This window comes from Trichomycterus rosablanca, chromosome 10 (genome assembly GCF_030014385.1).
Source record: "Trichomycterus rosablanca isolate fTriRos1 chromosome 10, fTriRos1.hap1, whole genome shotgun sequence".
Classification (NCBI taxonomy): Eukaryota; Metazoa; Chordata; class Actinopteri; order Siluriformes; family Trichomycteridae; genus Trichomycterus; species Trichomycterus rosablanca.
Genome location: NC_085997.1, coordinates 36,890,349 through 36,915,849, shown reverse-complemented (window position 1 = coordinate 36,915,849; position 25,501 = coordinate 36,890,349). Strand labels below are relative to the sequence as shown.

Genomic DNA, 25,501 nt, shown 5'->3' with positions numbered 1-25,501 from the left:
TATTTATTTATGATTTTTGTTAGCATTGGTACTTTAATATCTTTATGTTTGGATGAAAAGCACATCCGCAGTAAGAAGCTTTATCTCTTTTATTTTTGTTTAGTTTAGTTTAAAACATATAGTACAAATATTAAGATAAAAATGAACCCCTGGGTGTCTGAACATGGCAGAATTATGATCGTTTGTGTAGTTTGTGTAGCTGCACATGTTCTACATGTAGCTGCAGATGATCTATTTACATGAACAGGAGTCTGTAGTTACACTTCACTGATTTATTGTTGCTACTGAAGATCTGGTGGCAGTGATTCCATAAATCTCTCCTGATTTAAACCTGTTTATCATCACAGTGTAAACGCAGCAGAGTAAACTGCATTTCTTTTAAAATACTTTAAAAAATTGAAAAAAAAAATTTAATTAGTAAATAAAATGTAGTGTTTTTTATTATCAAGCTTTTAGACATGAATGTGAAATGGTTTAATTCAGCTTTACATTATTTACTGATATTTTAAAGATCTGGACATTAAATGTCATTTCTTTTCAAGTTCTCTTAGATTTAAAAAGAAATTAAATCCTTACAATATTTAAATATTTATAAAGGCCTCTAAATATGTTTTACTACAATATTAATAATATACATGATTAAACATGTAAACTCATGTTTGTTAGAATATTTATATTTAAATGTTTATAAAAACTTAGATCTTTTCGCTAAAGTATAACATTTTAAACAGGATTTCTAAACTTTATGGCTTATTGTCTTGAAGATATAAAGGTTTTGCTTCAGAGGAATAACTTGGCCTTTAACTTCTGGGGGTTTTGAATGATGGGAGTTAGAAAATAAACATGCATGAATATAGAAAGTGCAGATCTGTGTTTTCTGATGATAATGAAATAGAATAAACAGAATAATAAAAAGTTTCCTATTCGTGCTGCCATCAGTCTTTAATCGATCTGTCAAATCTCCTGCATGAATTCAGTCTGATGATTTAATAAGATTCTCACCAGCCTGAACAGTCAGTCCTGGATTTAAACCAGATATTTTCACATTAACTATAATGACTGTCCAGACAGAACGTGTACTCTTAAAGGTGAAAGTTTACACAGACGTGGAGGAACTGTGCATGTCATGGCCGTCTTTATACAACTGGTGATTTCTGTGGCTTTTTTCTGGGACTAAAAGATAAAAAACATGTTTAAGAAATTAAGTCAAAAATATGTGTCAGCAACTTATTTTTATTATTAACCCAACAACACTGTACAGTGGTACATTGAAACTTGATGTCAATTGGTTCTGGGAGTGGAGTTGAGTTTAAAACACGTTGAGTTTTAAGGTATTTGTTTCCATAAGGATGTTTGGGAAACCTGTTAATGCGTCCATGGTCCCGTGGAAGTGCATATACAATAAAAGCTGCACTTTAGCTTTACTTCTTTATTGTTTTCTTATGTTTCTTAATCATGGAGATGATTGATCTTGAAATACTAAATTCCTTTTTTGTGGCGGTGCACAAAACTTAACGTGACTTATTCTACTACTTATTCTAAGTTTGGTGCTCCTGTCTCCTTCTTTTACTACATTAAACCATGTTAAGCTTTATTTTAACCAGAAGCGTTTTAAACTCTGGGAGAAGCTGATTCTGATTCTCACAATTTCTCAGAAGCTCGAGCTGTAACACAGATACATGTGGAGCTTTAAGGCTGGATCTGATGCTTATTCCACACTAATGCAGATTCGTCTCATATTCACACTTGATGAGTGTTAGAATATATTTATTTCTTTAGTTAATTTTATAGCCATGAGTTATATTACAACCATATGTATGTGTTCGCACCCTGGAACTTCCTACTGTCCCTTTGATCAACCTGTTACTTCCACATCCTAAAAGTATTCACACCTTGTACAACAGCTGCCTGCTTTCATTGTCTACCAACACCTCCTTTTCCTTAGGTATTTATTCTTGTTAATTCCCCAAATAAAGTTAGTTTTTGGTACTTGGCCATGTCTGTGTCTTTGTCTTCTCCTGGGCTCAACAACGGGACCGAGTAAAGAAACCAAGAGGAATCTATCAACTGGTGGAGAATATTCCAGAAAAGAATATATCTATCAATGAGGTTTTACTGCACCGATCAAGCCGAGCGCTAAACAAAGCGACAGTTCATTGTTAATTACAATTTTATTTTATAAAAAGGCTGAACATGTCAAATTTAAGGTAACCGTTGAGTTTAAGGGTGCAAATGTCTCCACGAAGGACGTCAAGTTTGAAAGATTTTAAGTTTAGAGGACGTTGGGTTAGAAGGTACCGCTGTATTTACTTTCAAGCATGTCTGGCAGTTTAACTTTGTGGAAAGTGATGGAATATTAAAGTTCTGTATTTTCATTTTCGGACCCAGAAGAAACCTATCAAAAGAACTGAAATTTATAAAAGCCAAAGAAATGTTCTTATCATTTAGTCTCAGAAATCACTAAACTTCCAGGACTGCCATGACATAGCACAACACGTTCCCTCACATGTCTGGTTCCCTCACTATTGACTTATGCATAAATGAATGAATGAATGAATGAATGAATGAATGAATGAATGAATAAATAAATAAATAAATAAATAAATAAAAGTGATGATTGATCAGTTTAAAACATTATATCTGGCAGTCTATAAACTTTTGAGTCACATTTGGTGTTCAGAGCTAAAGGTTTTAGTTTGTTTATCCGACATAATGAGCAGTTTGGATCATAAATACTTATTTTTAAATATTTTTCTTAAATACTTTGGAATATTTGAGTGGTAACAGTAACGCTTGTGCTTAAGTCTCACACGTCTATGTACAATATTTACATTCGGTTTCACCCGGACGAAACGTGATACGCTGACGACGTATTGCAACGTACAGTATTGCACATTCATATGGGATGCATAAGGTTTGTGCACGTGTAGGAGTTCTGCACTTCTACACTGCAGGTTGTGTTTTTATGTGTAGCTTTTCAGGATTTATGCACCTAAACGTCGTGTGCTTGTTAAGTTATACAGAAAACCATCACAGTTCCAGTCGTCACATGGGTATACATGCACACTCGGAGGATAAAATTACATTCAGATGTGTTTTTTTTTTTTTTTAGATGAGCTGTGATTATATGGCTGATATTGGAATGAAGCAGCATCGTGATCGACTTTAAACGTTAGCAGAAATGCATTAGCATTAGGCGAGGGAATTATGGCTCATTCAACATTCAGGAAGAGTTTCAGTGTGACGTTCGGATCATACTTGGGCTCAGCAGAGCGTGACATTTAGAAAATCCTCGGGGTCAGATATCAAGCTGATGTTCACGGTTGCTCACTAATGCTATAAATGCAGCCCCAGCGATGAGACCTCAATGAATGTGGCTGAGGACGGCAGTAGTTTTAAAGTAATAAAGTAATGACGTTAGGGGTCGTAACCTGTGGCTCTCGATGCCTGATGACCCTCAAGGTCTTAAAAGCTGCATCACATCGGTGTTGAGTTCTTATGCTACAGAATGTCAGAATAACAAAGCCGAATGCTAGCAGCTGCTAACCTTCTGTAAATAACATATATTTTTATCATTTAGAGCACAGAGCTGCTCATACATAGAGTTTCAATAATCTGGAATGTGTTTCAGGTCGGCTCGAGCACAGTAAAGTAAAAGGACGTACAGGAAGCAGCAGTGTGACAGCAGAGACGAGTGCAAGTCGCAGTTTTCTGACTGAATGGAAGACGTTTGTTTTTTCTTCTTTCTCTTCCTCAGAAATGTAAAGGACACAGTGAAGTAAAAGAGGACAGGACAGCGGACGGACGGAAGGACGGACGGACCTCTTATCCACCTCCGGATCTGAGCGGGAAGAAAAGAACGGAAAAGAAGGACAGGAAGGGAAGAAGAAGAGAACAGAATCCCAAAAATGTTAAAACTTCAGTCTGATATGAGGATTATTTTTTATTCTCTACAAAGTCAAAAACATTTTAAAATAAAAAGAGTTTCAAACTTACAAAAATAACAAACAAAAAACAAGCAAAACAAACAACAGGCGGCTAACATAAATGAAACACACAGCAATGATATGAAGAAATACTTTTTACTCTCATAAAGTCTGTTTACTGACTGACTGAATGGTGAACAAACAGTACAGAAGAATTAATTCATGTACCTCAGTAACAGTTTATACGTACTTAAAGTGTCCCGTTCACCTCTGGTTCTTTGGTTATTTTCTGTTATTGTGTTTTGTAGTGCGGTACAGATGAGCAGCGCTCTGTCAGGTAACACCAGTAGTAGTGTTCCATCAGTAAAGCTGCTGTGTCCCAAATATCAAAACATTTGCTAAATACTGTGTTGTGTTGTTTATTTATTATTTTAATCAAAGGTATGATTATTAAAAAGATCACAGCAGGTGAAATCCCCCTGCCTCTGTTCGGGACTCAGACACGTCTCAATGTTAAAGTCTAGATTGAAACATATTTATTTACTCAGGCGTATGATTAGTCTTTCCAACCTAGGGGTGTGTGGCTCCGGTCCTAGAGATCTGGGGTCTGGGCAGTCTGGTGCTCTCATGTTTGTCAGATTTGCTGGCGCTGCGTGTTGGCTTCTGTCTGCGCGTGATTTCTGAACTCTAAGTCTAAGTCTAATTTAATTTTGTGTATGTATGGTTTGGGTAAGTCTAATTCATTTAAGTTGTCCTTCAGGCCACCCAAATAGGATGGGGGTTCCTGCTGAGTCTGGTTCCTCTCAAGGTTTCTTCCTGTATTTTTCCTGTCACCCTCGTCTTGCTCAATAGGGGTTTTTGGTCTGTTGGTCCTGGATTCTGTAAAGTTGCTTTGAGACAATTTGACAAATTTGACTTGACTTATTAGTTTAATCACAGATTAAGACACAGTCCTTCAGTTCACCGGCTGAAGCAGAGCTTTCATCAGATATTATAACCAAATATTTAAATTATTAATTAAATTTTTTTTTTTTTATCTACACCAAAATGAAGCAGACATGTAATAACCCAAACTTTGACAATGGTGTAATCACAACCGAATCATTATAAACCTAAATAATAACACTAAAAACCCAAAAAGCTGAAATTAGATCAAATATAAATCAGGTATCTTATAAATTAGGCTAAAGTTTCATTTCTCAACTCAGTTCAAACCCAAGTGGTTGTAAGAAAATTCAACTAAAAATGACTAACAAAGCTGAGTTTTGCACAGCAGTTGTGTAGGATGTCAGACAGGTGAATAACAACAAATAACACAAACTCAAGAAAACTGAAACATGACCAATAATAAATTAAATAAATAATACAAATAAAGAAACTCTGGGTTAGATCATGGATTAATCTGCAGGGTCATACCTTCCTCTCCGGATATTTCTGCATTTTAAAAGATAATAGAGAAACAGAGAGATTATTATTATTATAACATGCAGTGTTACATATAATAATCTTTATATAATAATAACATCACTGGAATCAAACATACTTTACTTTATAATACTGTTTAATATAAACATTTAATATAAACCTTATAACTTAACCAGATAACACAACAACACAACTACACAACACATCTGGACACATCAGGGTGATAAAAACATGCAAATGAAACCTTGCTGCCTGAGTTTTCACTCCCTGTTATGCAGCCACTTTAAAGTAAAACCATCATATGATGCTCTAAAGCTCAAGCTCATATAAATGTTTTGAGAAGCAACTCAATTTCTAACTGTATGTAGCTGATATTGTGTGGTATCGATGCACATGGGTCCTGATTTGAACTGATGTATACGTTATTACTAAGGTCCTACCTAATTCACAGCAGTAAAAATCACATCACAGGCCATGAAATAACACTTTTCTCGTGTAATATGCAGTTTGTCGTGAATTTGCTGTGTTTAGTGATTTAACGTTTTTCATTCGTGTGGCGTTCGAGTGCCTCATGTTTACTGGTTAATCTGCACTATGAGGTGTCCAAGCAATCCAACGGCAATTCAGTTAGCAATCGCTTAGTCAAAACAGCCAAGATGTTAAATCACGGAAGAGTATTTTCATCTTCGAGACAGAACACCTCACTGTTGCACTATTGCTGGATTTTAAATCCATTTATTTTATCATTCAGCTTATGGGTGTAATTTAATGACTGTATGTAGACTGAATGTAAAATGTGGCACTTTTCTTTATAAATCTGTGTTAAAGTCAGTGAAATGAAGCACATTTTCCTGTAAATTTAGTAAGGCCATAAATATAAAGTGTTGGAAGCTGGATTCCAGTTAGCGTTAGAAGACGGTTTGTAATAAGCTGTTGTGTCAGGTCTTTTTTAAACATGAGACTTTTTAAAACATGCTTTATGTATTTATTACACTGTTTTATATCTGCTCTGTGTGTGTTGTGTTGTTTTGCACTTGTGTTCTGAGTGTTTCATTTCACTATGTATTTGTTTATAGCTGAAATGACAATAAAGCTTCATAAATCTGAATCTTGAATCTTGTACTGAAAACCATAAACGTGGATAAAAGAATGAACCTGGATTGTTTTGGTTTATGATCATAGTTAATGCGATACATGTCAGGAGTCCTGGGGAGCTTTGGCGACTCCTGGTTTTTCAACTGATCAGCCAATAGATCCTCCCCATTAATTATCATGCTCACCTGTTCCCAATCTCCACCTCATTACTCAGCCTTTAAAAGTCCCTGGTTCTTCTCCACTCACTGCCAGCTCGTCTGTTTTTGTTACCTGTCACTCTGTGTGGTGTGGTGTGGTGTGGTGTGGTGTGGTGTGGTGTGGTGTGGTGTGGTGTGGTGTGGTGATCGCCATCCTCATAACAATACAAATGTTAATTGTGACTGGTATGCTGGCATTACAATGTCACACACTAATTTTATACCTAATTAATATCCAAATCAATATAAATACAAAATATGTGAACTGGCATTTGAAAGCATTTGCAGGATGTGTTTGAAAGCCTGTGTAGAGACGTAATGAAAGTAATTTGATGAAAGATTTTATAGCAGATCTTACTTGAAGCCCCATCCAGTTCCACCTAGCACTATAGCTGCCAGCAGAATGGCTCCTGCTAAAGAGCCAATGATGATGTTTGTGCCACTTGGACCTGCCCAGATAAACAAAGGGGCACAAAATAAACAAAAAAAACAACGCATGATTTAACAGGAGAGAGCTTAACCTTTAAAAAATCTCTAATATCACTGAAAATGATGACTGTGACTTGATTGTTTGAAGCAAATACAATTATAGTAGTGTTTTAGGAACAGTATGCCACAACGTATGAACAGATTCAAGATTTTGAATAGACAGAAAGATCAGTTTACCCATCAAACAACGTCTAATCAAGCCTAACACTGAAGTGAAAATGTGTTTAGAGCGGAAATCTCTTCTGTACAAAATTATTCAGATCCTTGAGTCTTGGATGCATCTCTACAAGCATTGCACATCTGGATTTGTGCAGTTTATCCCATCCTTCATGGCAGATTCATCAAGATCCATCAGACTGGATGGGAATGTCCGTCAAATTCCATCGTCAGGTCTCTCTACAGATCTTCAGTAGGGTTCAAGTCTGGTCAGATTATCACTCAGAATTAAGGCGCCCCAGTAGGAGCATTTTAAGGAATCTAAGAATTTAGACATGCCTGAAGAGAGATCACCAGGTTTTCGGACAGACCCTTAGTGTAATTTGATGGGTTAAAATTGCTATTCAAAATCAAATCAACAACACAAATAAGTGTTCAAACACTCAAGGCATTTAAACACTCTCTGAATCCTTGGTATATCTTATGGAAAGCTTCCTAGAGGAGTTGAGGCTGTTATAGTTGCAAAGAAGAGGCCAACTGCATATTAATGCCATGGATTTAGACTGGGATGCCCAACATAGTCATAGTTCTGTATAATATTCCCAGTGCTGCCCCGGCTAGGAACTGTAATAACCATGGAACTGACTGTGGAACTGACCTTAAAACTGTAAATGGAACTGACTGTGGAACTGACCATGGAACTGATCGGGGAACTGACCATGGAACTGAAAATAAAACTGAAAATTGAACTGACTGTGGAACTGACCATGGAACTGACAATTGAACTGACCTTGGAACTGAAAATGGAACTGACCTAAGAACTGAAAATGGAACTAACCAAGGAACTGACAACGGAACTGAAAATGGAACTGAACGGGGAACTGACCATAGAACTGAATGGGGAACTGACCTTGGAACTGACCATGGAACTGACCTTGGAACTGACCATGGAACTAAACGTGGAACTAACCATGGAACCGACCATGGAACTGAAAATAGAACTGAAAATGGAACTGACTGTGGAACTGATCGTGGAACTGACTGTGGAACTGATTGTGGAACTGACTGAAATCACAGCACAATTTACAGAGAACTTTCCAGTTATGGACCTTTGTATTTGTCTGGTCCCTCTGAAAGCTGTGGATCAGGGAGCGGGTCGAACACGCTGCAGTCCTTCCCTGTGTAGTCCACGTCACAGATACACTTCACCTCATTACTGCACGTCTGAAAGAAAGAAAACAAACCAATGCTACAGAGCAGCTTCTTTTATTTATTTATACTTTATGTTCATGTAAAGGTTTCAGAAAGTGGTTGATGGCTGGACACACCTATAGTAGCTCAGCTCACAAAGATGTTGTTTGAATATATCTAAGGTACTACCTAAATCACAGAGTAATCTGGCGTTCAAGTGTCTCCTGTTTACTGGTTAAATTGCACTATGAGGCGTCCTAGCAATCCTACAGCAATTCAGTTAGCAATTGCTTAGCCAGACATGTTCAAAGTCGAGCCCACAGGCCAATCACGGCCCGAGGTTGGATTTTATACGGCCCGCGTCTTCTGTCTTAAATTGCATTACTTGTGGCCCGCCAGCACAATCAAACAGAAATAATAAAGTGTATTAATTCAAGATGTAATTCCCCTTTTTACCAGATGGTGGCAGCAACACTGTGTAAGCCAGTGCTGTCCAAACTTTTTTCTAGGAGGGCCCAACAGTCCCTGATAACATTATTTTAAAGGATAAAATAGGTATATAAATACGCTGTTATTTAATCATTGTATTTCACACAGCAAACAACAACCAAATGTAAACATTCAGATAAACAAATCAGAACACACAGAAGAAGGTATCTGAATTTCTAACTGAACTTTATAAACTCCGTAAAATAAAAGACGGGGCGCATTCACAAAAATAAAGTTAACGTGGCTTTATGTACTAAAAGAACGACACAGGAACTGTGAGTTTCTCTAAATTATTACTGGGCAGAAGTTTCTCCACCACTCAAACGCTTAGCTCGTTGTTTTAGTACAACACGTCACGTCAAATTATGTTCCCGGTAATCGCTGTTAGTACAGCCTGTGTCGCTTTTATTACGTCATACACGAGTACGTCTCATTCACGGTTTGCCGCTTCTCATGTAAATGACTTACACGGTGTTGCTGCCACCATCTGGTAAAAAGGGGAATTACATCTTGAATTAATACACTTTATTATTTATGTTTGATTGTGCTGGCAAGTAATGCAATTTAATGCAGAAGACGCGGGCCGTATAAAATCCAACCTCGGACCGTGATTGGCCGGACTGGCTGTAAGTCGTTTCGGATAAAAGTGACTGCTAAATGCTGTAAATGTAAATAAGAAACACTAGTTGCAGTACCAGTTTCTGCCAGCAGGTTGTTCGTGATATAGAACACAAACTACAGCAGCATATCAGTCACACATAAACACTTCAGCTCCATATGTGGACCACCTGACCATGAGCTGCAACTATCGATTATGTTTGTAATCGAGTATTCTATCGATTTTTCCAGCGATTAATCGGATAAGAAATACTTTTGCTTTAATAAAGAGCAAAAATAAACTCTTAAAAACTCTCTTAAAACAAACTGCACATTTTTATTCCTTGCATACAGTACAGTTTAAAGAGAAGATTTTTAATGTAAATGTAAACAGGCAACTTAATACTAAAGCATAAAAAATAATAAACAGTAAAACATAAACATCGCCTGTAATTTGTGCAACTTTCAGAACTAAAAGTTTCAGCTACAGCTCACGCAAAACATAAAGCTTTAATATTTAGTTGGGAGGTTTTGTGGTGTTTGTAGGAGGTTCTGTCAGGATTGTATCTCCTAGATGAGGTAGATTTGGTGTGTGTGTGTACGTGTGTGTTTTCCTAAACCTTCAAAAAAGCATGTGGTGGTTACAATGATGGATGTTGTTCTGAGTTTTAGTTTTTTCAGCTTAAAATGACCTCAAACTTTTTGTGGTTTTCTCTCTCCAGTCTCCTCTGTTCTCTATTTTCTCTCTTTCTATATTTTGCAGTCAGTGCTATCAATTCTCGGCTGCGTCCTAAATCGCTACCTTCACACTGAACAGTACGCAGGAGCGGCGAGCGTGTCCAGATACGTAGTATTCATTAAACTGTACGCACAAAGTACCTGTCCTGTTAAGTACTGTTTAATTATGAGATTATGGATGCAGCCCTCGGCTTCTTCACGTCACCTGCCCACAGCGTAAACACGTTGTGCAAAAGTAAAAGTCGTCCGTGTGAAACACCGTGAGCTGTATATAGTTGTATGGATTAAACGATGCCTCGATGCGAAAGATTTGAATCAATGATTTTAGTAATCGATTTACTCGAGTTTCTCGAGGAATAGTTTCAGCCCTACACCTGACCATGAGCTTGTTGGACAGCCCATTGACCTCGGGCATCAATTATGAAGTTCCCTTCCTGTCTAATATGTCTATATCAGTGTGTCTGTGGAAATTTGTTTCCATTTGGACAAAACAAATCTTAATATTGAAAGAGAATGCCTGGCTCACAATCAACCTTTTGCTTTTTAAAAGGTGCTAAGTGGGGTTCAGGTCAGGGATCAGTGCATGTCTATCTCTTGTCTGCATGTCTATATCAGTGTGTCTGCTGGAATTTGTTCCCATTCCCACAAAACAAATCTTAATATTGAATTAGCTCACAATCAACCTTCCAGTTTTTTTTAAAGGTGTTGGGGTTCAGGTCAGAGCTCAGTTCAGACCGGTGGAGTTCCTCCACCTTAAAGGATACCATGCCTTCATGGGCTTGCTTTGTTTACAGAGTTACAGACCTATTAAAGCACATAAGGGCCTTCCCAAAACTGTTGGCATAATATTGAAAGCATGATGATGTGCTGAAACATGTAAACTTGATTATTAGGAGAGGTGCCCACATACTTTTAGCCATATAGTGTAAATATGTGTGTATGGGGTGTTAATTTACACTAGAAGTATTATTAATACTTAGAACGTGTAGATATAATCAGGGCATGATTGCCAGTAGTCATATTCCAATATTCCAAGAAAACTGCTACAATGGAATGATACTGGAAAGTGGCCTACGTGACAAGAAGTGCATCAATTATATTTCATGACGTACAAATGCCAGTATTAGTTGGTTTAGACCAGTTCCTCTTCTAGCTAAGAAATCTCTGTTAATGATGAAATGATCGTAGTATACAGGGTGATTATTTTCTTTCCTTCTTATCACATTCACAGAGTTTCTATGTGAGAATTGATCAGTGCGATCCTTCTCTAAATACAAAAATAAAACTCTTTTCTACCCATTATCCAGTCTCTGAGGTATTTCATCAAGTATTTCCACCACTGTGTGTGTGTGTGTGTGTGTGTGTGTCTCACCCCGTGATCAGAGCAGATCCGTGACGCAGAGGAACCAGGACACACAGAGAGATTAAAGGTCATCACGGGTACACAGCGCCTCTCCAAACACATCATGTTCGGCCCACACGGAGTCCCGTCCTCTACGTAACCCAGATCTGATCCGTCCTCCAGCACAGCATGTCCTCCACTGCACACACACACACAGCAGAGACGGTGTGTCAGGGTTATCACTATGCAGCAGGTAAAGCCAGATCACTTTCCAATACGTGTCCTTACTGGACGTGTCCTTACAGGCGTCCTGTCTACTGTTACTGTTCACACACACACACACACTGACCGGCAGTCCATGTACTTGTTCTGATGAAAGATAGTGAGACTGGTGACCTCGCCTTCCAGATCACCCAGGCGTGGCTTCGCCGTCATGTTAGAGCACAAGAGAAATCCACACAGCACGTCCCTGAGAGAGAACAGACAGAAAGGTAAGGTAGGGTGACTTTTTTTTGTTTTTAAAAAAGACAACACCTTTTCGGGGGCAAGGTTTGCTTCGGGGAGGATTTGGACTGGCAAAGTAATTTCATGTACCGGTACCGGTCCACGGGCTGTTTATTACCGAGCTCTAATGAATAATTAGAGAAGCTAGAAAAGATGTTTTCACTGCTTCTATTTCGCTGGTATAAGGCATAACAAAGCCACACTGTAATGTCCCCGTATGTGACCACAGGGTCTCGGGAGGTTAAAATAACCCAAAACATTTCCTTTTTCATTTCTATGTTTTACCACCATTTTGTCCTGGTCAGGATCCCGGTGGGTCTGGTTTTCCCGGAATCACCAAGCAGTAACACACCCTGGACATCACAGGGCTTCAGGCATTAACCATCCAAATAAACTATCTATCTATCTATCTATCTATCTATCTATCTATCTATCTATCTATCTATCTATCTATCTATCTATCTATCTATCTATCTATCTATCTATCTATCTATCTATCTATCTATCTATTTACCATCCCCCCTCAGACACAGCCAATCATGTGTGTATGTAGACGTCTGGCAGGCTGATAGCATCACTGAGGATGTGAACCCTGGATCCAGCGGTAGTGGGATAGTGTAGTGCTTCACTCCAGAACATCCTGCCTGGCTAAGGATCTGTAGCACGGGGTTCTAGTAGAACAGGTCCGGTCACTCTGAAGTGCATCGTATTAGAACTCACTGTTTGTTACACTGGATCCAGCTCTGTCCAGTGGGATCCCGTCCACAGTTCCCCTTCTCCGTCCCTTCAGTGTTCAGCCTCTCGTAGCACATTCGGTCTGCTGAGTCTAACACACACACACACACACACACACACACACACACACACACACAAATCATCGTATTCACCTCCAGGCCAGCAGGGGTCAGCAGACACAATCACACATTTTTCTGCAGCAATAAAGTGGATCTGTGTAATTTTGATGTACTTACTGTGTCCCCACAGCGCCTGGCACTGAGCGTCTCTGGTCTTACACCGGCCACCATAACAACGACCCTGTCAGAGGTGCATTATGGGAGGTGGATGCTGAAAACAATCACTATACAAGTGCTTAATGTGGACATTAGAATAGAAAACACAGGTGAGAAAATGTACCTGTCCTGCATCACACATGTAACCGTCCAGTTTGTGTACGTTCAGGGGGCACTGGAAACAAAACACACACGTAAACAAAAAGAATCCCATCAGAACTACAAACACTGAAAATCAAGGTTTAGTTTCTTGTTTTCATGCACTTTCATCTTGTTTTAGTCTTATTTACTGTCTAGTACTTTTGCTACAACTAAATGGCAGACAAAAGTGTCCACTAATGGGGACACCGGGTTTAAGTTAAGCAGAACGAGGTATAAGGCATAACAAAGCCAAAATGTAAAGTCCCCATATGTGACTACAGGGTCTCAAAAGGTTAAAGTAACCCAAACCAACATCTCCTTTATCATTTCTGTTTTACCACAGTTTTAGGATCCCGGTGGGTCTGGTTTTCCCAGAATCACTGGGCACAATGAAGTAACACACCCTGGACATCACAGGGCCTCATCCATGCACCTACACGGACAATGTTCAGCTTGTCTGCTAGGTTGGATGCAGAAGTAGATTCCTCATAACTGCTGCGATTATAACCTCTAGTCACGACTCTCCTCGATCAGGTGTGGAGGTCAGCAGCAGTAGAGAGGCAGCAAAGTGCATCAGGTGATTGAATACGACTAAATTGCAAAAAGAAAATGCAAAGAAAAACATAAAGTAAAGTAATTCAGTAATGAAATACCTGGCTTGAATCACCAGGACACGTTTCTGAAATATCACAGTCGTTTACGGCCTCTCGACACACGACGCCTCTCTGTTCATACTGAAACACACACAACAACACAAACACGTTACTGTACACACACCAAATCAGATCCGATCAACGTGAGTGCACTGGTGCTGTTCTTACCCTGCATCGGTTACAGCACAGTCCGTTACTGCACATTGCATCGTGGGTAAGCGTGCACTTCTTACAGCAGGCTCCTCCGGCACGAGAACACTCCTGCCAGCATCACAAACACTGTCAGCACTCAGGACATAACATTACAATTACAGTCTGTGCAGAGCACCAGGCAGGCGACACCGTGTCTGACAGCAGGTACAGAGTTGTTGGGTGTAAATGCCTCCAAAACTCTGTTCTAAAGAGCTTTTTCTATGTCCATGTGACGACAAACTTATACTGGACTCGGGCTGGGCGGTATGACCAAAAATTTGTATCAAGATGTTGAACTTGTTTACAAGATGTAAGCTAAAGTCTCCACAAGGGGGCCTGTTTTTTTTGTTATGCATCTTCATTATGCAGCCGGACCAGCCCTAATTATATGAGCATGGAGAAGTCACCTGGTGGAGTCAAAGTGAAGGTGGTTAAGTTAAGACTCACCACTTGGGAGCCGCAGTCGCACTCTTCTCCCTGTTCAACAAACCCGTTCCCACATTCGGGAGGATCGAGCAGCTAAACAACAAAAATAGACAAATTCAACCTTTAAAAACGTTAAAATTAGAAACATTAAAATTACTGTTTTCATTAGAAATAATTCTAATAAAATCTGATGTTCTGCAGAAGGCAGAGGCAAGGTCATAGTATTTCTTATAATATACACTGATCAGCCATAACATTAAAACCACCTCCTTGTTCCAACACTCACTGTCCATTTGATCAGCTCCACTTACCATATAGAAGCACTTTGTAGTTCTACAATTACTGACTGTAGTCCATCTGTTTCTCTACATGCTTTGATACCTGCTTTCACCCTGTTCTTCAATGGTCAGGACCCCCACAGGACCACCACAGAGCAGGTATTATTTAGGTGGTGGATCATTCTCAGCACTGCAGTGACACTGACATGGTGGTGGTGTGTTAGTGTGTGTTGTGCTGGTACGAGTGGATTTTTTAAATGAGACTGGAGTTTTTAAATACCGCGTCCACTCTATTAGACTAGTTGGTACACCAGAAACACCTTTAGCATCCTCATCATCCAGCTCATTCATGGGTTTGTATCTTGTTGACGTTTGGCAAGTTCTCTCTCTAGTTTCTTGCTGACTGAATTCCGTCCCCTGCAAAGAATGAATTTCAGCAAAACTTTCCCTCTCAGTCACGTGTCTGTTAGACACAGCCTAGGTTGATAGCCCTGCTTGAGCGCTGTGCGGTGGTCGGCTAGCCCAGTATTAAAATTTTACGTTCTTTTGTATTATATCACAATTACATAAACAGTAGATGCAGTCCAGTCCCAGTCATCACAGGTCCAACTGGCCACAGTGACGTCACCAGTCCATGATCAGTTTTCCAGCCATTACATATCTAACCAAGCAAAGCTAACAAACAAAATAAACCCTAACGCCCGATTATTAGTTGGGATATGAAGTTGGGACTCACCTTGGTGGGTTTGTTGAAGAGACAGCTTCCTCCTCCGTCCTGTAGGAAGCGCATGTACTCCTCCACGCTGCACCGCGAGAACTTCTTAGGCAGGTAGTACCTAACACAAACGTATAACACAAAGAGACGGAGGGTCCAGATCGCTTAAATAATAAGTGTTCTGTTATATATGTACATTAGCAACACATTTATATCTTGTTAGCTAATTCTGATATTAACTTTGGGTCTGACTCACCCCGTGTCCTCCATGATACAGCCGAGCCACAGGTCCGGACACTTACAGTCTCCTGTTACACACACACACACACACACACACACACACACACACACACACAGAAACAGGAAATGTGAGTGCAGTAATCATCATCCTTCAGAGCTTGTTAGATCTAAAAGCCTCTATTTCTAACAAAAAAGGTTTAAAAAGATCAATTCTTCTCAACCTGCAGTGGCTCGATCTTTGTTCCACATCATGCCAAGGTTCTGCCCCAAACTCTGACACAGGGTGATTGCCATCGGACCCACGTTCCCATACTACACACACACACACACACATACAGTAATTAGTAGGTGCAGATCTGATACACCTAGTTATTTGGGATGGGTCCTACCTCGTTGACTCCACCTCCACGTGTGGTAGAGCAGATCCCCCCGATGTAGGCGGTGCCACTGCGGGAACTGTGAAACGTTCGGCCCCTACAGAGCGACACACACACACACACACACACACACACACCCTCGTTTAAATGTGTCAATAAAAAAAGAGATGCAATTTTGTTCGCTTTATTGGCATTTTATACGCAACTGGTGGAGATACTGACTCAAGTGGTGGAGGAATACTGTATGTAGAGCATAGTATGTTCCGACGTAAGTCTTAAAGCTCTCTGCCGTCGGGTGAAAAGAAGTGGTCCGCAACTGCACACATGTCAGAGGAGACATGTGCTAGCCTGCTCAGCCAGTGAGGATGCAGGGGGGTTATTAGAACTCGGGGGGGAAAACAAATAATAATAAGAAGGGAATATCCGCTCAAATCTCAGCTGTGCTACCGGTCGGTCAGGCGCCTGCACAGACATGATTGTGTATGTCTGAAAGGAGGACAGATGAAAGCCCTGCAATGATTTACAGCCTTGTCTTGGGTATTAGTGCCTTGTGCCCAATGTTTTCGGGTGGAACTGGAACTGCAAACTCCACACAGAAAGGACCTTCTTGCTGTGAGGCAACAGTGCTACCCACTGAGCCACCAGGCCACCCATTGTTTATTTGTAAATTGGGGCGTCAGGGACAGTTTAACCGTGTTTGGTACACAGATGGAGACGTTAGCCGGCGTGCTAGCGGGTTGTGCCGCCGCAGCCCAGCGGTTTGAACGGCCTGAGGCTAACTGTGTTAGCTTAGTAAGCTAAAACTGCGGTTACGTAATCAGCATAATCTCTGTCTAAGTAGAGCGTCTAAATAATCTGCCTTATGAGGTTGTAGAAAGCTCACTAGGTTTCCAGACAGACCCGTCCTCAGGGACTTGGGATGAGGAGAACATACTAAATCCCATCACTGTAACTTGAGCCAAGGTTCGAACCCAGACTCCGCCCCCGAGACTCACGAGAACAGGTGCGCGGCGTCGCTCCTCTCTCTGATGTTTTCCCGTCTATACTTCATAAAGTCACGCAGAGTCATCACGGGATCGTCGCCCACCGAAACCATGTTCTGGGAGGACCAGGTCTCCATGGCGATGAGCACCAGCCTGGTGTTGAGCTGTTCTTTATAAATCTGAATGAACAGAGAGTTCTGATTGGCTGAGAGCAGTCGGAATGGCAACCAATCACACAGAGAGGGGTGAACATACAGAATATGGACGAGTATGTGGACACCAGACACCAAAACAATCAATAGTCATTGTTAGAGAGCAGCTGTAACAGTTTCTATTCTGGGAGAGCGTTCTACAGGATTAGGAGTGTATCTATGGGGAATTGTGCCAATTTAGATCAAACTGCATTTGTGCCAGTTTCTCCACACCAACAGTCTTTATGGACCTTGCTTTGTGCCCCGGGGTGCAATCATGCCCTCCAATACTGTTTATACAGTTCAGGTGGCTAATACACCTGAACCCAAGAATTATGAAGGTGTCCATATACTTTTGGCCATATAATATAACTGGTTCAGTAGGAGGTTTTGGTGGTTAAGCGGCGACTCACCGCGTCGGCCATGTTAACGACGGCCTTTGCAAAGTTGCGCGTCTGTGCGGTCGATCTGCGCATCTGCACGAACTTAGAAAAAACACAGTGTGTTAAATTACTGCACACACACACACACATACACTGCACACACACACACACATGCACACAAATACACACACATAAATACACATACAGACACACACATGTACACACACAGACAAATATACACACACACACAAATAAATACACACACACACACACATGCACCCACACATAAATACACATACAGACACACAAATGCACACACATGTACACACAGACAAATACACACACACAAATAAATACACACACACATATACACATGCACACACACAAATGCACACATACACACATGCACACATACACACACAAATACACACACACACAAATGCACACACATACATACAAAAACACACACACACACACACACATGCATGCATACACACACATACACATACACAATGACAAATAAATACACACACATACACAGGCACTTGCACAACCATACACAAATGCACACACACACATGTACATATGCACACACACAACGAAACACATATGCACACATAAACAAATGCACACACACACACACATATACAAACAAAAACACACATAAATATAGACACACACAAATACACACATGCATACACACACGCACACAAATACACACAACCATACACATATACACACATACACAATTGCAAACACACATGCACACACACAAATACACACAACCATACTCATAGACACACACATACACACAAAAACACACACGCATACACACACACAAATACACACAACAATACATACACAAATGCACACACACACACACACACACACACACACCAGATCTTACCAGGTCGTAGTCGTTCACCACCAGCAGCTCGATGTATTTGGTCTCAGTTTGGACGGTGCGCTGCGGCTTCCGAATCTGCACCACACACAACACACACACACACACACAACACACACACACACACACCTAATTTATACCATGAACTGCTTCTGGATTTACTTCATTCATTTACTTCCATATGTTTAACTATTAAGGTAATATTACTTCTTTCTTATAATGCTTCACATTAGGTACATTGTTGTTGGGTTTAAATGTCTCACTTATTTTCCCAGCATCCTTCTGCACATTGTGGTCAAATAATTAAAATTTTGTTGCAGTGGAACATCAGTGGAACCTCTCATCCAGAGCTTCAGCCCAGTGTAACAGTGCTGGTTTAGTAGTAGGGGAAGCGTTCTGGCAGGGCGGCCACTGAGCCTCCGGTCGTGTAAAGCTCTCTCGACTGTGGGCAGTAGCACCTGTGTTTCATTCTGTGCACCGTTCTCACCTGTCGTTTGGTTCGTCTCAGTCCATGGGTGAACGAGGACAGGTCGCCTTCTGTGACGTCTCGATCCACGCCAGCGTCGTAGGTGGCATTGCATTCTGGGATTGAGAGGATGAGATTTCAGTGGATCGATAAAGGAAGAGTTCTGAACAACGATCTACACAGAGATCAATACACCACAGAGAGCAGAGAGACAGAGAGTTGGCGCCGTTATTCACTTTCTGTTTTACTGGGGTATAACTGACTTAAAGAGAGGTGTGTGTGTGTGTGTGTGTGTGAGTGAGTCTGTGTGTGTGTGTGTGTTTGTATGTCTTGCCCCCACGCAAGAAAGGAAGATGGGTAGAGAGGCAAAAATTTCCTCCAAAGGTCATACACGATACTTTTGACCAGCTGTGTACATACTTTTGACCAGGTGTTTACATGCTTTTGACCAGGTGTCTACATACTTTCTGCTCAGTGCTGGACAGTCAGGTGATGTGAGGGAGATGTGAGGGAGGCGGGTGTGAATTAGCAGCAGAAGGGAGAAACGTCACTGTTAGCTTTAGCTCAGGAGCAGTGAGGTGTTCGGGCTGTTTCTATATTTGGACTCTATAAAGAACCAAGAGATGAAATAAACTTCTGTCTGTCTCTGCTGACTCCAGATCTGGTCATGTTTGGTTCCTCCAGTCGTCCTGAGCTTGTTATTAGGACTGGATGATGTAACGTTGCTGTTGGTGCGGGTTGTTTTTACCTGGGCAGGGTGGAGGGCTGAGCTGAAGGTTGGGCATCCGGGAGACCAGATGAGCGTTTTGTTCCTGGACACACGGTGGACAGAGGAAGAAGTTTGAGACACAGGAACAGTGAGGGGTAACGAACAATTATGTAATATGTTCATGTTCCTCAGACGAATCACACTGGGGTGTCAAATCCAACATCATCATTTCACTATTATCATCAAATCCATTCATTTAACCATCCAAGGTTCCAATTCCGTCCATCCATCCATCCATCCATCATTTCATCCATCACTTCATCCATCCATCATCTATCCATCACTTCATCCATCCATCCATCCATCATCTATCCATCACTTCATCCATCCATCCATCCATCCATCATCTATCCATCACTTCATCCATCCATCCATCCATCATCTATCCATCACTTCATCCATCCATCCATCCATCCATCATCTATCCATCACTTCATCCATCCATCCATCCATCATCTATCCATCACTTCATCCATCCATCCATCCATCCATCCATCCATCATCTATCCATCATCCATCTATCCATCCATCCATCCATCACTTCATCCATCATCCATCCATGCATCCATCATCTATCCATCACTTCATCCATCATTTCATCCATCCATCCCTTATTTCATCCATCCATCCGTCCGTCTGGCTGTCTGTCTATTTATCTGTCTGTCTGTCTGTCCGTCTGTCCGTCCATCCACTATTCCAATCATCCATCCATTTATCCATAAATCCGTCCTTCCGTTCGTCCATCTGTCTATCTAATTCATCCATCCATTTATCTATCTGTCTGTCTGGCTGTCTGTCTGTATGTCTGTCTGTCTGTCTATCCATCCATCATTCCATCCATCCGTCCATCCATCTATCTAATCCATCTATCTGTCTGTCTGTCTGTCTGTCTGTCTGTCTGTCTGTCATCCATCCATCCATTTATCTATCTGTCTGTCTGTCTGTCTGTCTGTCTGTCTATCTATGTATCTATCTGAGTGGCTCGGTGGGCAGCACTGTCACCTTACAGCAAGAAGGTCCCATTCCAAGGAGTGTGCATGTTCTCCCCGTGTCTGTGTGGGTTTCCTCCGGGTGCTCCAGTTTCCTCCCACAGTACAAAGACGTGCAAGTGATGTGAACTGGAGACACTAAATTGTTCATGACTGTGTTTGGTATTAAACTTGTGAACTGATGAATCTCATCCCTCCGTTCACTCGTCCTCTGATGAAGGTTTTGGTTTAGTGTGAGTGCGGCTCATCAGTGATGTATAATTTATCATACGTGCACTCAGATGGAGAGGGGGGCGGCGGGCCGACACGCCGCTGACGCTAAATACTTTATGAAAAATGGCCATAAGTGCTACAAAAGGGGGAAAAGAGGATTGTGGGTAAAATGAGAACGGAACAGGCGCGAACATGGAGAGAGAGGAGGAGAGAGAAGAATCACAATAGCGTGACGCTAAATACTTCATGAAAAGCCTCGCTAAGTGCTACAGAGCGGCAGAGAGGGATGATGGGTAAAAACCAAGGGTCGTAAATAGAGAGGAAAGGAAAGAGAGGAAAAGAGGAAGTGATATTGATCGGATTCTCAGAGGACCGGGGTAAAGTGCTTACATTACACCACTCTCTCTCTCTCTCTCTCTCTCTCTGAGAAGAAGACATGATGACTCTGCAGAACCTGCAGGGGGGTAAAATGCTCCCGAAATCCACCACTGATAATCTAATAGTCTCTCGTCCTCTCTCTCTCTCTCTCATCACAGTTGGCACAGTGGAACTGTGTTTCATCGTATTTCTTGTATTTTTTTTTATTGTACCCGTACTGACATGATGAAGAAGTTTTAATGTGAACCAGCTGAGCAGGAAAGAGAAAATAATGAAGCAACAGATGAAGATACAGGTCAGGAAGATGAAAAGATTAAAGATTTCAGTGGACAGACCATCACATGAGCACTGACCTGCTCGTCGGAGTGAGGCGCCGGTTTGATCTCGTAAGAAAAGTTTCCATCTGAGAACATTCCCCTGCACACACACACACACACACACACACACACACACAGCACATCAATATATCATAATATTAGGGCTGGCGGTAATTGCGTTAATTAACGCGTTAAAATTTTTATCGCAATTAAAAAAATTAATTGAGAATACAATTTTTAATCAAACGAGTTTTGTTGGGCTGTTTGTGCCACTTTAAACATGCATCACTGTGGTAATTTGCGCTGCTTTAACACAGCAACATTGTGTTTATACTGTACAGTAGACCCTTGAGTTACGAACGGTTTACCATATGAACATTTTGGGTTATGAACGATTTTTTTCAACTTAATGTACGAACAAATTTTGGATTACGAATCGAAATTCGCGAAACACGTGACGTCACGAACAAGTCCGACCGTCTCTCTCTCTGTCTCTCTCTCTCTCTCTAGTATATATACAGTGAGCGGAGAGCGGATGGTGTCTTTTTGGTGTTTCCTTTATATTTTGTAAAATTCAATATTAAAATGGCCTCAAAGAATGTGCAGAAAAATCGTAGTGTTGAGAAAATGAAAAAATCTATTACATTTGTTGTTGTATAATTACTCCTGCCAGTAGGTGTCACTGTGTATCAGACAGAGGGGACAGTGAGTGAGAGAGAAGAAGGAATTCGGCTCAGTAAACTATTCTTTCTTTCGTGCAATTACACCTACAAAATACAACACTACTGAAATAAAGAAGGAAATAATAGAGAAATATGAGAGTTATTGTTGTTTCTGGTAGATACATTTTATATAAAAAGAAGGAAATGTATTATGGTGTATGATACAGCACACGTACTGTACTGAAATATGATGTGTGTTATGTACAGTACTAATGTGTGTTGTTTATTATTATTTATTACAGTATTATCTATTTTATAATTTAAGATTAAGTGAAAATATACTTGTATTTATAACAAAAAAGAGCATTTAAGACATTAGAAAGGTTAGGGGTAAGGGGGGGTTTGGGAGGTCTGGCACGGATTAATTCTATTTACATTATTTGTTATGTTTCAAAGGGGATATGGGTTAGCTTCGATCTCCTCGGTCAGGGCAGGGTTCAGCATAGACAGAGAGGAAGCACGATGCAAATTGAACAATTGAATGCGCTAAAGGGGGAGAAAAAGGGGGTAAACCAACAAACAAAAAAACATAAAATACATAAAACAACATACTCATTTGAGTGATTAAATTTGTGATGAGTCCATCTGTATATCTGTATAAAGATGGTAAAATATTGGTAAACATTTTCTTGCAATAAAAATGTGCATTCATATTTTGCTTAGTTATTTTTGCAGTTGATTAATCGAGATTAAAAACTTTGTGTGACAGCCCTACATAATATTCATCCTTAACACTAAACACTAGTGAGCTGCCTCGCTGCCTCGCTGCCTCAGTAGAGAGGATTCTAATAAAACATCAAACTCTAAGGCAGATTATTTAGATGCTCTACTTATACAGAGATTACACCGATTGTGAGTCTTACCAGAGGCCATGACAGGTGGAGAGAGCGACCCACGATCCCGTTACTCCTCTCACTGTGCCGTGATAGTAACAATGTTCTCCTCCCTGCTTCAACACACACACACACACACACACACACAAAACAATGCTTGTTGTTGTTATATCGTAAATCATTTAACTCAATAGTTCCACACCTCTGATGAACAAAATTATTCAACCTTTATTCAGTTTTTTCTTTCTTTCTTTCTTGTTTATTTTATTTTTTGTCGTTTTTATTATATAAATTTCTGTCTTATTACTTCTGTATTTGTTTTTCTTTCTACTTATCGTCTCTTTATGCAAACCTACGTTCCTGTATTTGGCTGCATTAATCTGTCTCTTGATTCTGTCCCTGATGCTAAAAAGCTTCAGTAGCATGATGCTGCCACCACCACGTTTCACAGATGTGCTTGCTTTCCATCTTTCTACTCCGCCATAACGGCCTGATTTATGGAGGGCTGCATGTTCTCCTATTTCCATACAGGACTTTTTAAGATCGTTTGGATTGGCCACTGGGTTCTTTCTTACCTCCATGACCAAATCCTTTTTTGCCTGCATTTCCAACTGGTTCTTGGTTGTGGGAAGCTTCTTCTATTTTAAAATGACTGAGGCCCCTGTTGTCCTGGGACACACAAAGGTCTCGATGTTGTTTTATATACTTGTCTTGATCATTGAGATCCAGAGAGTGTTCCTTGGACTTCATGGTTTGTTTTCTGTCCTGGCAGTGCAGCGTAAATTTAATAGACCCTGGAGTGCCTTTCAAATCTATGTCCAATCAATTAAAATAGCAACAGGGGACTCCAATTAAGTTCTAGTCGCATCTGAAGGATAATTAAAGCTAAAAAGATGCACCTAATTACAGCAGGGTCGGGATCCACCGTACCGACCCCGGATCGAACTGCACGCTCACACACCGCTCCGCTCTATTTCACACTTACAGACACGACACTGAACGTTCGATACTTTAACACACTTCAGTTCTATCAGTTCTCTGAAATTTAAGTTCTATCAAAGTCTGAACTGGCTGCCAACCGCGCTGACAGACATCGTGCGCAACCACGGCAACCGCATCTCATTAATATTCATCTCCATCAGTTTAACACACAACTACAGTGGGATGTGACAGGTCAAACACCAGATGGGGACAAACACTTCTACACACACACACACACACACAGGCTGTACTAAGTGGTTGTAGAGTGAACGCCCACACACACGCTCTGCACCACCCAGACGACATTTGTGTTTTGTATTGAGGTTGCAGTGTGTGTACGTGTGTACGTTTAAGTGTGTGTGTGTGTGTGTGTGTGTGTGTATTTGTGCCAACATGCAGCCGTCTCTATTTCTCACTCTCTTGTTTTGAATTCTACCCTTCTGCATTCAGGGTTCTTCTTAGTGGCTCTTCAGTTCTTCTCAGTGGCGTTTAGGTCAAGGGACTGAAGGTCTGGAAGCTCCACCACCCAGGAACGATTCTGGGCTTGTTTGGGGAAGAGCATCACCACAGCACTGTGGACCATTCATTACCGGACATCTCGTTCCACAGCCAGGTTTTGTGCTCCTTGAACTTTGACCCAGTTTGCTGTTTGCTGACCTTTTCAAAGCTCCTCCAATGAGACAAACTGTTTGATACGAGGCGGTAAAAGCATCTCAGGCTGTACGAACAAAACTTAACGTACTAAAACAGCGAGTGAGGAATGTGATTAGTGTAGACACTTATGAGCAGTAATAATGAAGAGAAGTTTAGTGCTCCTGTCTCCTTTTACTACATTAAACCACGTTAAACTTTATTTTGAACCAGAAGCGTTTTAGACTCTGGGAGAAGCTGATTCTGATTCTCACAGTTTCTCAGAAGCTCGAGCTGTAACACAAGTTTAAAAGTGAAACAGGGAGGAAATTCCAGATAAACACAGATACATGTGGAGCTTTCAGACTGGTTGTTGATGATTCTATTTATTTCCTTGGCTGCTCCCGTTAGGGGTCCCCGGCGGATCGTGATCCGCATTATTGATTTGGCGCAGTTTTTACGCCGGATGCCCTTCCTGACACGACCCTCCTTATTTATCCGGGCTTGGGACAGGCACTACAATGCACTGGTTTATGCACCCTAGCAGCCGGGTACCTATAG

The 25,501-nt window shown here is 40.8% G+C and overlaps 1 protein-coding gene and 2 long non-coding RNA genes across 5 annotated transcripts in view; 2 read left to right on the top strand and 1 right to left on the bottom strand.

The window, feature by feature from the left end:
- Positions 1-3,498: 3,498 nt before the first annotated feature.
- On the top strand, positions 3,499-4,329 carry LOC134321506 (uncharacterized). Its single transcript, XR_010013868.1, has 2 exons — positions 3,499-3,552; positions 3,632-4,329. It is a non-coding gene; the product is annotated as an uncharacterized LOC134321506 (long non-coding RNA).
- The window catches only part of adam11 (ADAM metallopeptidase domain 11), a 34,665-nt gene continuing 12,904 nt past the window's right edge, over positions 3,741-25,501 (bottom strand). The window contains exons 5-27 of one of the 3 annotated variants that reach the window (XM_063003285.1): positions 23,360-23,445; positions 21,811-21,874; positions 19,857-19,920; positions 19,130-19,224; positions 18,646-18,720; positions 17,769-17,840; positions 17,177-17,343; positions 16,194-16,278; positions 16,026-16,116; positions 15,821-15,872; positions 15,586-15,685; positions 14,593-14,664; positions 14,122-14,214; positions 13,954-14,034; positions 13,284-13,334; positions 13,121-13,184; positions 12,870-12,975; positions 11,995-12,114; positions 11,676-11,844; positions 8,398-8,512; positions 7,002-7,092; positions 5,343-5,360; positions 3,741-3,841 (exon numbers count right to left, since the gene is read on the bottom strand). In XM_063003285.1, the coding sequence (XP_062859355.1) occupies positions 3,826-3,841; positions 5,343-5,360; positions 7,002-7,092; positions 8,398-8,512; positions 11,676-11,844; positions 11,995-12,114; positions 12,870-12,975; positions 13,121-13,184; positions 13,284-13,334; positions 13,954-14,034; positions 14,122-14,214; positions 14,593-14,664; positions 15,586-15,685; positions 15,821-15,872; positions 16,026-16,116; positions 16,194-16,278; positions 17,177-17,343; positions 17,769-17,840; positions 18,646-18,720; positions 19,130-19,224; positions 19,857-19,920; positions 21,811-21,874; positions 23,360-23,445 (1,947 nt within the window). In that variant the 3' untranslated portion in view covers positions 3,741-3,825. Of the gene's footprint in view, positions 3,842-3,925; positions 4,817-5,342; positions 5,361-7,001; positions 7,093-8,397; positions 8,513-11,675; positions 11,845-11,994; positions 12,115-12,869; positions 12,976-13,120; positions 13,185-13,283; positions 13,335-13,953; positions 14,035-14,121; positions 14,215-14,592; positions 14,665-15,585; positions 15,686-15,820; positions 15,873-16,025; positions 16,117-16,193; positions 16,279-17,176; positions 17,344-17,768; positions 17,841-18,645; positions 18,721-19,129; positions 19,225-19,856; positions 19,921-21,810; positions 21,875-23,359; positions 23,446-25,501 lie in introns of those variants that run through there. The other 2 variants (XM_063003283.1, XM_063003284.1) reach the window with 2 other exon arrangements.
- On the top strand, positions 11,784-25,172 carry LOC134321505 (uncharacterized). The gene is made up of 4 exons (XR_010013867.1): positions 11,784-11,898; positions 12,025-12,136; positions 13,134-13,269; positions 24,761-25,172. It is a non-coding gene; the product is annotated as an uncharacterized LOC134321505 (long non-coding RNA).